The sequence below is a fragment of the Petaurus breviceps genome, unplaced genomic scaffold, assembly GCF_028583685.1.
Source record: "Petaurus breviceps papuanus isolate PSGF00001 unplaced genomic scaffold, PetGlider_PUasm1.0 90903, whole genome shotgun sequence".
NCBI lineage: Eukaryota > Metazoa > Chordata > Mammalia > Diprotodontia > Petauridae > Petaurus > Petaurus breviceps.
In genome coordinates, this window is record NW_027187376.1 from 12,689,468 (window position 1) to 12,704,189 (window position 14,722).

The 14,722-nt window shown below is 40.1% G+C and overlaps 1 protein-coding gene across 4 annotated transcripts in view; it reads right to left on the reverse strand.

Annotated features, from left to right (window-relative positions):
• CCNYL1 (cyclin Y like 1) overlaps positions 1 to 6,297 on the reverse strand; it is a 67,869-nt gene extending 61,572 nt beyond the window's left edge. For 3 of the 4 annotated variants that reach the window (XR_011165890.1, XM_069075261.1, XM_069075263.1), the window contains exon 1: positions 5,119 to 5,344. Coding sequence is in view for 2 of the 4 variants with exons in the window: in XM_069075261.1 (XP_068931362.1) it covers positions 5,119 to 5,329 (211 nt within the window). In the remaining 2 variants the exon portion in view is untranslated. Of the gene's footprint in view, positions 1 to 5,118; positions 5,345 to 6,171 lie in introns of those variants that run through there. The other variant, XM_069075262.1, reaches the window with a different exon arrangement.
• Positions 6,298 to 14,722: the final 8,425 nt, after the last annotated feature.

The following is a 14,722-nucleotide window of genomic DNA, read 5'->3' on the forward strand; positions in this document are numbered from 1 at the left end:
TTTTAAAGAAACAAAGTGGCATTCAAAGAATGACTTTGGATAAATAATAATTGCAGCTTTTATGTTACACTTTACAGTTACAAAGCACTTTCAATTACATTATTTTACTTATTCTTCAGGACAACCTTATAAAGTGGCACTGGAAAAGCATTAAGCGCTAAAGAGAGGGGAAAAGAAAAGCAGAGGCCTTTGCTGATATGTCCCACAACTTCTACAGGGGGCAATACTTCACGAAATTACATTTTGGAGACAGAGAAATTAGTTATGGTCTCACAGCTATACGTATCCTTGCAAGGACCAAAACATGGGTCTATTAACCCTGGTCATGTTTTTTTCAACAGTCCATAAAGCCTCTCTCAAAATAATAGAGCTCTTTAGCACAAAAAGGATGCTGAAATATTTGATGGCAAAGTAGTTCTTTCAGTTTTAGTTTCCAAGGAAACAAATCATCTAAAATAAGGTGAAGAAATTAAAAATGGGGGGAAAACATGGGCACTTTTTACACATTCTACTGATTTTGTTTCTATGGAGATTAAAGGGCAGTCCAAAAATCAAGTGTGGTAGACAAGTAATGAAACAGATTAAGTTTTTCTCATCGCTTTTAAAGAATTGACTAAAAGCTAAAAAATAATTATTTTTAAAAGTCAGGTATAGAGGAAAACATTTTTAACAGTCATTAAGTCAGTTGATATAAAACACTACAGGCAGTCTTTACTTTTCTCTAGTATGCCCAGCCCATTCATCAAAGTGGTGCAGTGCATAGAGCATGGGGCTTGGAATCAGAAAGACTCAGAGTTCAAACTCAGTCTCAGACCCTTAACTAGCTATGTGAGCCAGGGAAAGTAACATAGATTGTTTGCCTCAGTTCCTCATCTGTAAAACGGGGATATTAATAGCACCTACATCCCAGAGTGGTTGTGAGGATCAAACAGACTGATATTTGTAAAAAGTTTAGCATAGTGCCTAGCCCACAGTAAGTACTACATGGTGTTAGCTATGATTATTAATAAAAACTTGTATTTCATTAGGTGGCACAGTAGGTAGAATGCTGGGCCTGGAGTCAGGAAGACTCATCTTCCTGAGTCCTGATCCAGCCTCAAACATTTAGTAGGTGTGTGACCCTGGGTAAGTCACTTCACCTTGTTTGCCTCAGTTTCTTCATCTGCAAAATGAGCTAGAAAAGGAAATGGCAAATCATTCCAGTCTTTGCCAAAAAACAAAAACACCCAGATGAGGTCACGTAACTGAAATGCCTAAACAGCAATATTTCACATACCTGTACCTTTACCAATGTAATGGGTCAAAATTTTGCCATACTGTGATCTGCTTTATTATGCGGCATTTCAAAGAAAATTGTTTTTCAGTCACTTGAACCCTCTCTGACTTCTCATGACAAAGGTTACATAGTTAACAAAGGGAATAATATAATCCATACCCACAATTTTTGACTCCAAGGGCAATGAACAGAAAAAGGGACCGGACCTAGAATTTTCATGGTACAAGGAACACCCTGGATGAGAAACTCCACCTACCAATGCAAGTTAACACCTTTTCTGAAAATGCCAGAATGTGTTTGAAGCCAGACTTAAAGCTGGCCCACCTCTCTATTTTCTCTGTCACCAAACACAGACCTATAGGGAGCTCCCAGGTAAAGCTCCTCCCTCTACATAATTGAGCTGGTATCTTTTCTGCAACCTAGTCTTAAAGAGCTCTCTGGAACACTGAGAGGTAAAGTGAGTGACTTGCCCAGGGTCTCAGAACCAGCAAGGGTCAACAGCTGGCATTAGAAGTCAGCCCTTATGGATTCAGAGACCTCTCTATCCACTATGCCCCACAGAACTTAATTCTCTAACTCCTACCTGGGAAGTAAAGCTATGGCTGTATTAGACAAAATCTGCACGGATATACTGTTATAGTATGCTATCATCCCAGTTTTTTGAGAACTGAGTATGATGTCTATTGCATCTCTGGGAGGTTTATCATTATAGTATGAACCACAGGACTGAACTAAACTTCATTTCCTAAGTCCCCTTCTACCTGTAAAACTCTTAAAAACGTGACTTTTCTCCAAGCTTTCCATGTAATTTGTCACAACTTATCAACTTGGGTTGAATGAGTTGTAAGAGTGTCAATTTTGTTTTTAAAACCCTTTGGGTCTCCTTAGATGGACAATTTTTAAAATGTGAATTCATACTGTATTTTCTTCAAATTACATTTCTCTTACCTGCCCTCTACTCTGAGGTGTATAAGTATGCTGATAGCTGCACTAAGATAAAATGATTATCTAATTTCTCCTTTCAACATAGTTCATGATCCTGAATATTCTTGATTATTTCATACAGTGAAACTATTCATAAAGTACAGAATCCATAGGTTTACAGACTTAGAACTGAGAGGGACCTTCAATGGTCATCTAGTCAAAGAACTCCTCATTTTGGAGATAAGAAACTGAGATCCAAAAGAATTTAAAAGACTTGCCCAAATTCACCCAGGTGGTAAGTGGCAGAGTCAGAATTTGACTCCAAATACAGCATTCTTTCCGCTTCACCATACTGCCTCAAATTAATCGAACTATACAAGAATTTGTATTTGCCTTTCCTACTTATTAAGAAATTAAGTGGAAAAAAATTAACAAATGGTTACTCTCTTCCATGATGGTCATTCAGTTTTACTTCCATTTTTAAGCCAATATTGAACAGATACCATTTTAGTATGAATACAGGCCATACTCCTAAAATGATTTCTCTGAAAAGGCAAAAAGTATCAAAGTCCAATAAAAAAGTTATGTGATTATAATATTCAAGTATCTAATAATAAAGTTGTATAAAACATTGTGGATTTGAACATTTTTATTAATGTTTATTATTTCTGTGTATTAGTCCTTTTCACTATTGCTCTAAGAACCACATGATATTCCACTACAGAAGCTAGGTTTGAGAGACATGGTCTGGATAGTAACGGACCATTATGGTAGTCCACTAGGAGGTACCATGGATTGAGCACTGGACCTCAGACACTAGCTAGCAGTGTGACTCTGGACCAGTCACAATTTTTCTCATTCTATATTTCCTAATCTATAAAATGGGAGTAATGGTACCTAACAGGGTTGTTGTGAAGATCAAATGTGATAATATATGTAAAGCACTTTACAAACCTTAATGAACTGCATAAATATTAAGCTATTATTACTATTATCTTGTATCTAAGATGATCTGTTATAAATCCACCTTAGAGGGGGCTAACTCAGTAAACACCCTTTTACCACAATTATATAATCTTTACCTTTTGTTAATTTATTCATAACTAATTATAAATCCATAAAGCCAAAAAGAAACTGGGGAAACCCTGATAACGGTCCTGTACATCATTTCTAGAACTCTGGTTCACTCCCTCGAACTCAAAAGAACACAGCAATAGGCATCTCAATACCCGTGTAAGTCTTTCTGAGCCTTACTTAATCTTCTCATCTGCAAAGTGGGGATAAATATTTATTCTATAAGGTTATCACAAGAATCAAGGGCAATAAACCCAATAAATCCTATTCAAAAAGTAAAGTATTGTTTCTTCAATGTTATAAAGGAATGAGATTATCAACTGAGAGAAACTTTCAAATAAGAGTTTTGTGCATGAACTGAAGCACTTACTAAGACACATTCCCCACACAGAGCTAGGATGCTTTCCTGCTTATTTCAAAAAGGCAAATGGGGAAACAGGGCCAAGAAATCTCCTCCTTAAATTGCTTTTACAGACCTCCAGGAGAAATGATCTATTTTTACATCATATTTGAAAATTAATGCCTTCTATGCTATGCAAGCAAAGCTATCCTTTGAAACAAAAAGAATGAGGGTATCCCTCAAAACAGTAAAAATGTTGTTTTAGTGGAAAATTTTGGAAATTTCTAATAATTTTGTCTGGGAAGTGAGGGAGAGGGAGAGTTCAGAACTTCCAAAGTATAGGGAAAATTACAAATCATTATAAGGATTTGAATTTATGTTCAAGGGATCAAAATTTTCAAAAAGTATAGAATAAACTCTGGAAAAAAATGAACTCTAGAAGTTTAGTCTAATTATGGCCAAAATGATTTCAGCAACTTACCTCCAATGTAGTTTATCATGTGGGTGTAGTCTGGGTATGGAAGGACTAAAATGGAACAGCTATGTCAAAGTGGGGCTTTCAATGGGACTCATTTCCTTTGTGTTATCAACTGCTTTCAGTCCAGCTGTAGCAGTGACATTTCACACGCTATGTTTTGTTTATTTTAAACTATTATCCCCACCTTTTCCTTCCTTCCTTCAATGTTAATACAGATAGGATCAGCCTAATTTATCACCCCCCTCTTCACTGCTACAATCCTCTCTGCCACTTTCAACCCCTTTCAGCAAAATCCTAATTTGACTTTAAAGTTCCCTAAAAGTTTACATTCCATCACCTCCAATCGGTCAACAAGGATTTAATCAGGGCTGATGTGCAAGGCTGCCCAGTACCTCAACTTTCATGTTTTCTTTTGTTTTTCAGAAGATGTGATTACCCGAAAGGCCAATCTTTTGCAGTTCAACCTTGGGACAGGTGGGCTGAGATTTTACCAGCCGCAACTGGAGTGAATCCACTTTCAACTTTTCTCAGTCAAATTCTAATTTGACTCAGTTCCCTCAAAGTTTACAATCCATCATCTACATTCATTCAAAAAGCATTTAATTAGGAATATATTAGCCTTTTTCTTTTTTCAGAAGGATCTGTGATTTCTGAGAGGACAATCTTTTTGCAACTCATCCCTGGGACAAATGGACTGAAATGTTACCAGTGGGAAGTGGGTGAATGAGTGCGGGGAGGAAAAAGGGGGAAAGGGCAGGTTTCATTCTCCTTCCAGGCTCTGCCCAGGCACCAGCAAGGCGCGAAGATTAGATGCTCACAACACGGAAGCTCGGTCAGGGGGTGAAGGGAGCTCACTTTTACTTTCACACACGTGTGCGCAGAGGGGTGCCCCGCCAGGCTCCCGAGTCCCACGTCAGGGGCAGGGAAAGGGCCCGGGGAGGGAGGGCCGGGCAGCGCCGCCTCGCCCTCCCAGATCCCGCGGCGGGCGGCGGACTCGCGGCGGCGGCGCCGGGCCTGGGGGCTTACCGTCGGGAAACTCTCGGTCGCTGATGTGCTGCAGGTGCGGTCCCTCGCCTCCCGCCGAGTCCGTCTCCTTGGGCTCGGCGGCCGCCAGCACCGTGTCCCCGGCCGCCGCGTCGTAGGCATCCAGCCGGCGCTCCGGCCCCGCCGCCCCCGCACCCCGGCTGAGTTTGGGGCTGGCATCCGGGGACACGCAACAGGTCAACGTGTTCCCCATGGGACACCCCCTCGGCCCCCCGGCCCTCGCGTCCTGCGGCTCACCCCCGCCTCGCTCTGTCCGCCCTCCCCGCCCGCCTGCCTGCGACCCGTCCGCCGCCCCGGGTTAGCTGCCGCCGCCGGTGCCGCTGCCTCCGCTACTGCTGCCGCCGCCGCCGCCCCCTCCCCCAACAATGGCGGGGCCGGGCATGGGCAGCCCCGGAGCTATGCCCGGGCTGGGCGGCCCATGTCCGCCCCTAGTCCACCGCCTCTTCCTTCCCGCACGGCTGAAGACCGCGGCTCGGTTCGGGCACAGCAGCAGCAGCAGCAGCTGCGCCCCGGCCGCAACACCCGGCGCCGCCGCCGCTCCCGCTCCCGCGCCCGCTCCTCCTGCTCCGCCGCCGCCGCCTCCCACCACCCTACTCTGTGAGGGCAGTTATAGATCGGGCTCATTTAAAAGGGGTGGGAACACGCGAGGCACAGGAGGGGCCGCAGCCGCCGCCGCAGCCGGGGCCACAGGGCTGGGCTGGTCTCGGCTCGATCCCCTCCCTCGTCCTCGTCCTCCTCCTCTTCCTCCTCCCTCGCTTTTCCCCGGGTAAAACGCCCTAACGAGCTGGGAAACTCGCCGCCCGCCAACCACGGAATGCCTCTGGGTCACCTGGCGACTAAGAACCAATCAACAGAAGAGTTCCTCTTCTACTCCCTCCCCCTTAGAGTGCTTATCATGTGACTCACAAAGACCTCCCCCCAGTCACCACCGGGCGGCCTGCGGCCCGCCAGCCCCTCCCGCTCTGGCTGTACCCTCCTCCTGCCCCATCCCCTGCCCCTGCCCCTCCCCATCTCCGCTTCCTTTCCCAGACCTACACTAGCCAGTCAGTACGTTCGTCTATTAATCACAGAGTTCCAGAAGGCATTTCAATCCAACGGGAATCACTCAGGAAATCCAGTACTCTACTCCATCCCCAGCCCAGAGGTCCCTCAAAGGAAAAAAAAAGGGGGGAAAAATCCCTCCTATTCATAATTGACATCCTCGGAGACGAATTCCACTTCTCCTCCTCCAGATGTTAGGGAGGGGCAAGTGCTCCAGAAGAATGAACTTGGAAATGTGGTCTCGTCGGTCTAGCTCCTAACTTGGTGCCTGGGCTCCCAAACTTGTGCCAGACCCATTGACATCAGATACATTGTGTCTCTTAACTCTATTGTGCCTGGATTCCCCATCCTCTCTTGGGCTGCCTAAGCCAGTTATCCCTCACTTCCTTCATTGCCTGGAAGGGAGGGCCTCTCCTCTGAAGCTCACTACCATGATTTCTCCAATCTTCAGTGTCTTACTTTACGTTCTGCCTTAGACACTGCAGCATCGGGAAAACTGGACAAATGTCCTCACCCAAAAACCAGGAAGGATGCCTGGGAATTGATCAGTGCAAACAAGAAAAAGTACTCTGAGGGTTTCAAGTCCGACAGTGGGCTTAAGGAGAAATGGCAAATCTATTCTCTTGCCTCTTAAGGATTGTTTAAAAGAGAAAATTCGGGGAAGGAAAAGGTGAATTTTAAGAAAGTTTGAAGATACCCTTTGTAGGGTGGGGTCAAGGCAATCTAAGAAAACCTGGTAATGCTTAGGAAATTTTAAAAAATGTATATACGTCAGAGATCTCCCACTCCCAAAGTTACTTTTATTAGATGGAAAGAGAAATTAAAAAACTATTTAATGTTTATTTTATCTTAGGTTTAAAAATAATGATGAGACAATTAGAACTAGGCATCAAACAAATAGGGTGAAAAATCAAGGCGAGGTAAGGTTAAAAAAAAACAGTTTAAATAAACTAGAGATAGCCAAATGTAAGACCTAGTGACTCACACTCCATATATCTCTCCATAATCTGAAAAGAGGATCTCTAAGGGAAAGCAAAAAGAGTTGAGATTGTAGAGCAAGAGAAGGGAAGACTGTGAAATTCAGTTTCATAGCATTTCCATGAAAAACAGAGAACTGTTATCAGCTATTCTCAGTTTCAGAGGACAGAAGAAACAGCATCCAAAAATAAAAGAATTTATTTTTTTAAAAGTCTGACAATTATAGCCTCAATAGATTATTTCAGAATTCTAGTATACATGGTGAAATCTAAAAATCAAGAAAGAGTTAAAAGTAGTGCTTTTTTTTTTTTTAGGGAAAAGTATGTCTTTGGAAATTAAAGAACTGTATCTTCAACACCCCAAAAGTTACTAGAAAGCAACTCAAATGTTAACTTGAAAAAAAAATCTACTGCTTAAAAACCACAATGTATATGGGCTTATAAACATCAAATACTGTCAGATTAATTAAATTCATTTTTATGATGGAATGTTAGATCTCACAGATCAGAGGAAGGAAAAGAAATAATCTACTTTGACTTTAGCAAGAGTTTGTCACACACTACTGCTACTACTATTACTGCTACCATTCTATACAGCAAATAACAGTAACTATTTATATATTTTAAAGTGTGCCAAGTACTTTCCATATGTTATCTCATTTGAATCTAAGCCACTCAGAGGCTTAGTGAATAGTGCATTGGGCATTGAATCAGAATGATTTTAGTTTAAATCCAGCCTCAGATATATGACCTAGGGATATACGTTTTAGTATCTACCTTTCATGATTGTTGTGGGGATCAAATGAGATAATATTTGTAAAATAACAGGTATAAATATAAATCTTATTATTATTACTTTTTGGTCTGGCCTGTGATTTCATCAGTGTAGGGAACTCCCAGTGTGGAAAATTTTCCCACTAATACAGATCTGTAGCACTCAGGAACACTGAGGGTTTATGGGACTTGACTATGGTCATACAATTATTAACTCATTGAACCTAGGTCTTCCAAATTCAAAATCCAATACTTTGCCTACTACAACAGGTTGCACTTATCAATAAATTAAGAAAATAAATCTTAAATCACAAACCTACTGGGTACACAACTGATTGGAAGGTATTTTTTTTATATTTATTGGGCTTCACTGTTATCTGTTGTTTCTTGGAGGAGGGGTATCTTGAGTCTACTGCAGTCTAATATCTTTATAGATTACCTGAATGATGAAGAAAGAATTCAATAACTTTGAATATAACATGGAGTTAAGGTGGGAGTAGGATGATGGTGGCATAGATAAGACTCAATTTGGAGTAAATTGGAAGAAAGGAAGAGATGAAGTTTGCTTTTGGGAAAGAAACGTTCATAAAATGGGAAAGAAGTGGTAATGGGCAAGTACAGAAAAATATATACATACATATATAAATATTTATATATAGGAATAATAGTAAATCATGAAGACAAAGATTTTAAAAGCATGATCTGAGGATGCATAAAAGAATACAGTATCATACACAATCAGCTTTGTACAAATCCTTACTACTGTATTATGTCCCATTATGGCAGATGTGGAGGGGATTTATATGAGAGCTGTCATAATGATTAATGAATCTGAAAAGAGGATCTCTAAGGGAAAGCAAAAAGAGTTGAGATTGTAGAGCAAGAGAAGGGAAGACTGTGAAATTCAGTTTCATAGCATTTCCATGAAAAACAGAGAACTGTTATCAGCTATTCTCAGTTTCAGAGGACAGAAAAAACAGCATCCAATCATAGAATGAAGATTTAGGTTAATACATACAAGGAACAATTTCACAACAGTGAAAAGTTGTTAAACATGGAAATAGGTCAAGTGGCCAACACCAGCTTCTTATTCTGACTAACCGTTCATGAGCTAAGGTAGGTTATATAGATTTTCTTTTCTGAAATTCTTTTGAAATGGGAGAAGGATCATCACCTCTTGGGAGCTGTTTGAATGTAATGCTGATTGAAGTAAAGGGGAGGCTAAATGATCTTTCAGATTCCCTTCAAAATCCTGGAATCTTATTTTTGTTTTATTATCCTAGGTCTTTGTCATAGCCCTGCATCTTGGGTTAGAGAATCTGGGTTCAAATCTGTACTTGGTCACTTCATATCTCATTTCATATGTCTGGGTCTCAAGTTCTTCATGGATGGAGTCCCTCTCTGCAAAATGCTGTGTGTCTTGGTCACAGACGACAAGCAGTCCAATTAAGGAAGACTTCAGGTTCAAGGAGGTGCCTTTGCCATTCAGTTTGAGCAAGAGCTAGGAATTTCCTCTAGTCTTCCTTAGGAAAAGCTTGAAACCATGTATTCTTCCTGTTTACTATTTATTGTCTTATGGTGGTTTATGAGCTTTCCATTGTTTTTCCCCACCATAAATCCCAAGGCTTTTTGCTTCCAGTACATACAGTTTTTACTGTTTCCTCTTAGTCTGCCTTTATAATATCCTTGTTATTCTTGAGATGTGTCACCTCCTACTGATGTTAAAAGGGAGCCTTTGCTGCAGCCGCTTCACTGTAGTTGGAATCTTTTTTCTAGCAATTATTTAACATTTTTTTTTTCTATTTCCCCAGAGGCATTGCTTGACAGCAGCCTCTTCAAAAGAATTCTGTCTTATAAAGGGAAAATCGGCAAGGGGGAGGAAGAACTTCAGTAGATTTGACAGTTAGGAGAGAAAGTTTGAGAAATGCATTCCAACCATATTCGTCTTCTCAGAAATAGAACTCTTAAACATTTCACAATAATATTCTAAGCGACAAATCTAGTGTCTTCTGGCAGAGATGATTCAGTTTCCATTTTATTAACATATAGCCTTCTAAATTCCAGAGAGAAAACTTGGTTATGTGGTTGTTATGGCCTCCCTGATTAAAAACTAAACTATTAGAAGTCTACCTTCCCCTTAATTGCATTCCAATGCCGATGAAATGACATACCACAGAGGAAATGTTTTTGTAGGTATGCAAATATAACTTTTCCACAGAAATTAAGAGAACGCTGAATGTACCATACGCATCTCAAACTCAACATGCCAAAAACAGAATTTATCTTCACTACACAATCCACTTTTCTTCCTAAATTCCCAATTTCTATAGAAGGCACCGCCATCTTTATAGTCACTCAGATTTGTAAAACCTCAAATAGCTTGTCTACTCTCCCACCCCTCTCTCCCATATTCAACCTATAGCCAAGTTCTGTTGATTCTTTCTGATATCTCTTGAATCTACCTCTTTCTCTTTATTCACATAGTTACTACCATAGTTTACACTCTCATCACCTCTCATTTAGACTTTTGCAACAACTTCCCAATTGGCCTCCTTGACTCCAGTCTTTTTCCTCTCCAATCTATTTTCAACACAGCTAGGGAAATGACATTCCTAAAGTATAGGTCTGACCATGTCACTTCCCTGTTCAGGAAACCTCAGTGGCTACCTACTACCTAAAATACCAGCTCCTCTGTTTGTCATCTAAAAATCCCCCACAATCCAACTCAACTCATCTTTCTAGATTGAGCCCCCATTAATCTCTCTCATGCACTCACCATTCCAGCTGAACTGCCCTACTTCTATCTCCCACAAATGTGCCTTTGCACAGGCTGTCCCCCATGTCTTAGCTCCATCTCACAGAATCTCTGTCTTCCATTTGCTTCCTTTTCATTTCACACACCTTTCCATTCATCTCTACCTCATGTTCATGCTCAGGTGACACTTCTTCCTATCTCCCCAAATGTTAGTGCTCCTTCGAAAAGTATTTTCCATTTACCTTATTTATGTCATAAATTTTTATCTGTATATATGTTGCTTTCCTCCAGTAGAACAAGAATTCCTTGAGATCGGAAATGGGTTCCTTTTTTTGCTTTTGTATCCCCAATGCCTAACATTTGGTAGATGCTCATTAAATACTTGTCAAATGAAATGAACTTGAACTTAACTAAACAAGACCAAGGACTATGGGGACATGTTAGAGGAATGGCTCCAGTTTTATAGAGCAGGGTTGGTTTCCCTTTAAAGGGGTGGAGTTCAACATTTGTTTGGTTGTCAGGTCACCTGAGGTAGAAAAGGTGAGCTTATGGGAAGTTGACATAAGAAAATTTAGCAGAATTCCTTCTCCCCTGTAGAAATGTCTTTCTCATCTAGTAAATGCAGAAGATGGACGCCTTTTTTTTAACCTTAGAAATGATATCCTTTTTATCTTTTGTTAATAGTAAAGTAATTGTCATTACATTTTATGGTCCACAAATGTATCATTGCATTTTAACCCTGAGTAAGCCACAAGGTTACATGGAGGTAAAAGTCCCTTGAACTGGTTTTTTATCTTTGCACCAGTATCATGAGTTATGGGAGGAAAGTGGTCAGAAATCTAATACTTGATACTAAGGTGTTGGGACTCTGTGTTCTGGCTATTGCCCTTTCAAGTGTGGTATTAATGTACTCTCCAGTTTCTTCTGCATTTTGGTGTTCCTTCTCCCTTTCCGTTCTCACCAATTGCTTTTTCAACCCTTGTTTTCCCACTGTTTAGGTAGCCATTTTGGATATTAAAATTCTGACTATTAAACAAAGTTAATTATTCAATTCTTTACCTCAGAGGATAGGGCTATATAAACCCAAGAAATAAATAAATTATTTCAGCAAGTTTCTAGTTTCTTCTCTAGCAAATACTACTAATTAATCTGACATAATGGGTGTGGGGCAACATTCCTTCCATTTTTTTTTGTTCATTCTAAGCCTTAGTTTCTCTCCTGCTATCAAGTTCACCTGGATCACCATTTCACAATAGGACTCATGAAAATTACTGTAACTAAATCTCATTTCTAAAGCAGCACTTGGCATACAAACAATTCTTTTCTCTCTGGGACTTAAGGCCCTAAAATAGAATGGAAGGCCACAGATTGCTACATGTTCCCCCAGAGAAGACTCTACTCTTGGTTCAATCTTATTTTGTGACTGTGTCCTATCTTTTGGGTTCAGAAACAAGGTACGTGATAAATTAAAGGTCTAAGGAAGGAGTGAGAAAATGAGCCAAAAAATACATACATCTGTATGCTACGTATTCATATATGACATATATACATATTTCTTAGACACTACAGATAGATAATAAATTGAGCACAAAATGGAACATAGAAAACATACTAGACTGCATGGAAACTAAAGTGCTTTTAAATGACTCCATGCTAAACAAAGACAAAGACCAATCTTGTTAACAGAAATGTTCTTCCAGTAAGTGAGGAATTAATGACCATTTATTAGCTGCCTACTATTTGTTGCTTATTGTGATAGGCAGTGGGGATACAAATATAAAATGAGATTCTTTCTGCCTTCAAAGAGCTTATATTCTATCAAAGCAATATAGCATGTTCACAGGTAAGTAGACACAGGATATATAAAAAATAAATCCAAAGTGATGGAGGGGCAGAGGTTGATGGTGGGAGCCACTAACAACTGGGAAATCAGAAATGGCCTTTTGAAGGAGGTAGCATTTAGTTGGGCCTTGAAGGGAGCAAGGGCTTTCAGGAAGCAAAGGTGAGGAAGGAGAGGATTCTGGGTATAAGGAGGAACCTGTGCAAAGGGATAGAGGGATAGAATATTGTATACAGGGAACAACAAGTTGGCCAGTTTGACTGGAATGCAGAATTTATGAGGGAGAAGAATGTGAGATCAACCTGGATAGGCTGAAACCAATTGAAAATGGTTTTAAATGTCAAATAGAAAGAATTTGTATTTTATATTGCAGATAATAGAACTTTTTAGTGACATGACCAGACCAGTGATAATGTATATGACTTTGAACAATGGAATAAAAATAGTCTCTGAAGAAGGTGGCACATAACGAAAAAGGCAGTGGGCACATAGTAGGCATAAATAGACCAGCTCATTACCAACAAAGAGTTACACACTAGAAGCAATGTAAAGGATATCAAATAGATGGACAACCAGAAAAGGATGTGGACTGGTTAAGCAGTGAGAATAAGGGATGTCAGAATCCAATTTGCTCCAATGGTATCTCCATAATGTCAACAGAACTAGAGAAAGGTGTCCTCAAAACATTGTGTAGTTGTTCTGTGAAGTACTTATGATAGGAAATGAATGTGTCACAGAAGAGGAGAAGGCTTGATTGAGATACAGTTTGTACTAGTGGGGGAGCACCCAGTTTAATGAACTCACAAATCTTGTATTTCACCAAATAAGCATTCATTCCTACATACAACTAATCCTGTTAAGTCAAACCTGACATTTCCTAAGCTATAGGAATTATTACCAAAGATTACCAAACTTTTTCATTTTGCAGTCAGTCCCACGAAGAGCTTCCACAATATAGCTACATTTTACATCATTTCCACTTTTTTTTTGAAAACAGATATTTGATTCTTGACATAACCACAAATCTTAAAGACTGGTTGGAGGCCCCTAAAACTAACTAGTTTGTCATGGACTCCTGCCACCATTACCAAACATCTCTTATATTTCACTGCTATGCTAGCTCTTCCAAATCTCTCAAAAATCCTCCCCACAATTTCCTGGTATTACCAATTCCTTCTCTAGTCGACTTTACCTAAGTAAATAGGTAGGATAAAATAAAATAATTACCATTTCAAACTTCTCTGAAACTGTTTAGTCTTTTCCCTTACTACTAAATTCCATGCAACCACTCTTCTTTATTCTATGTAATATAGCTTTGTTTCTCTTTCCCTCCAATCACTCCATTAATGTTAATATCCTACATCCAAACATTGAGCCCCCTGTTTCCTCAGCCCAGTCCTCCTTAAACTGCCCGCTCTTTCTGGTCCCAACTGCCACACACCAAGATTCCAGCATTCTGTCTGAACACCCAGGCTTCCTCTGCCAAGTTATTCCATTTCCAGGCTCCCTTTTAGGAAGCCAAAAGAAATGTAAGGCTGTAGAACCCTTTATTAACTCTTTCAGGATGAAAATGTCACAAAAATTAATATTCTCTATCAACCACACATGAACAGTGAAAATCTGGCCACTTGACACATCTAGAAACTATGTACTAGACTGTCAAAACCAGAGAGAATGGTTGTTAGGAAGACAATATAGCTACAAGGTGAAATTCCACCTTTGCCTTAAGTAATCTGCCTTGGGCAGCTTCTTGTTAACGTATAGGTTAAGTGAGACTCTAATTCTTCTATTATTAACAATATCATGATTATATGTAATTATAATTAGTAGTGATATATAATTATTATCATTATTATAATTATGCAGAATTACAATCACAGGCCTGGACCTATGATATAATCAATCCCATAATTTTAATAACACAGGAATATTCTTACATGAATTTGCCCACTCTTTTCCCCCTATTCCTAGAAAATTGGGGAAGTGTAATGGGAATGTAAACTTTAAAGATCTTCCCTACCCCTAGGCTAAAGTGCACCTGGAGCCTGGGGTGGGAGGCTTGTTTTTCAGTTGATACTTTTTGATTGGCCAGTGGGTCCAAAAGGCTGTTACATTCTCTGAGCCAGGAGAAGGCTATATAAGCCCTGATGTGTAGCTTTGTTTTGGGGGGCTCACTTTGAGAAGTGTTCTGTGATTTGA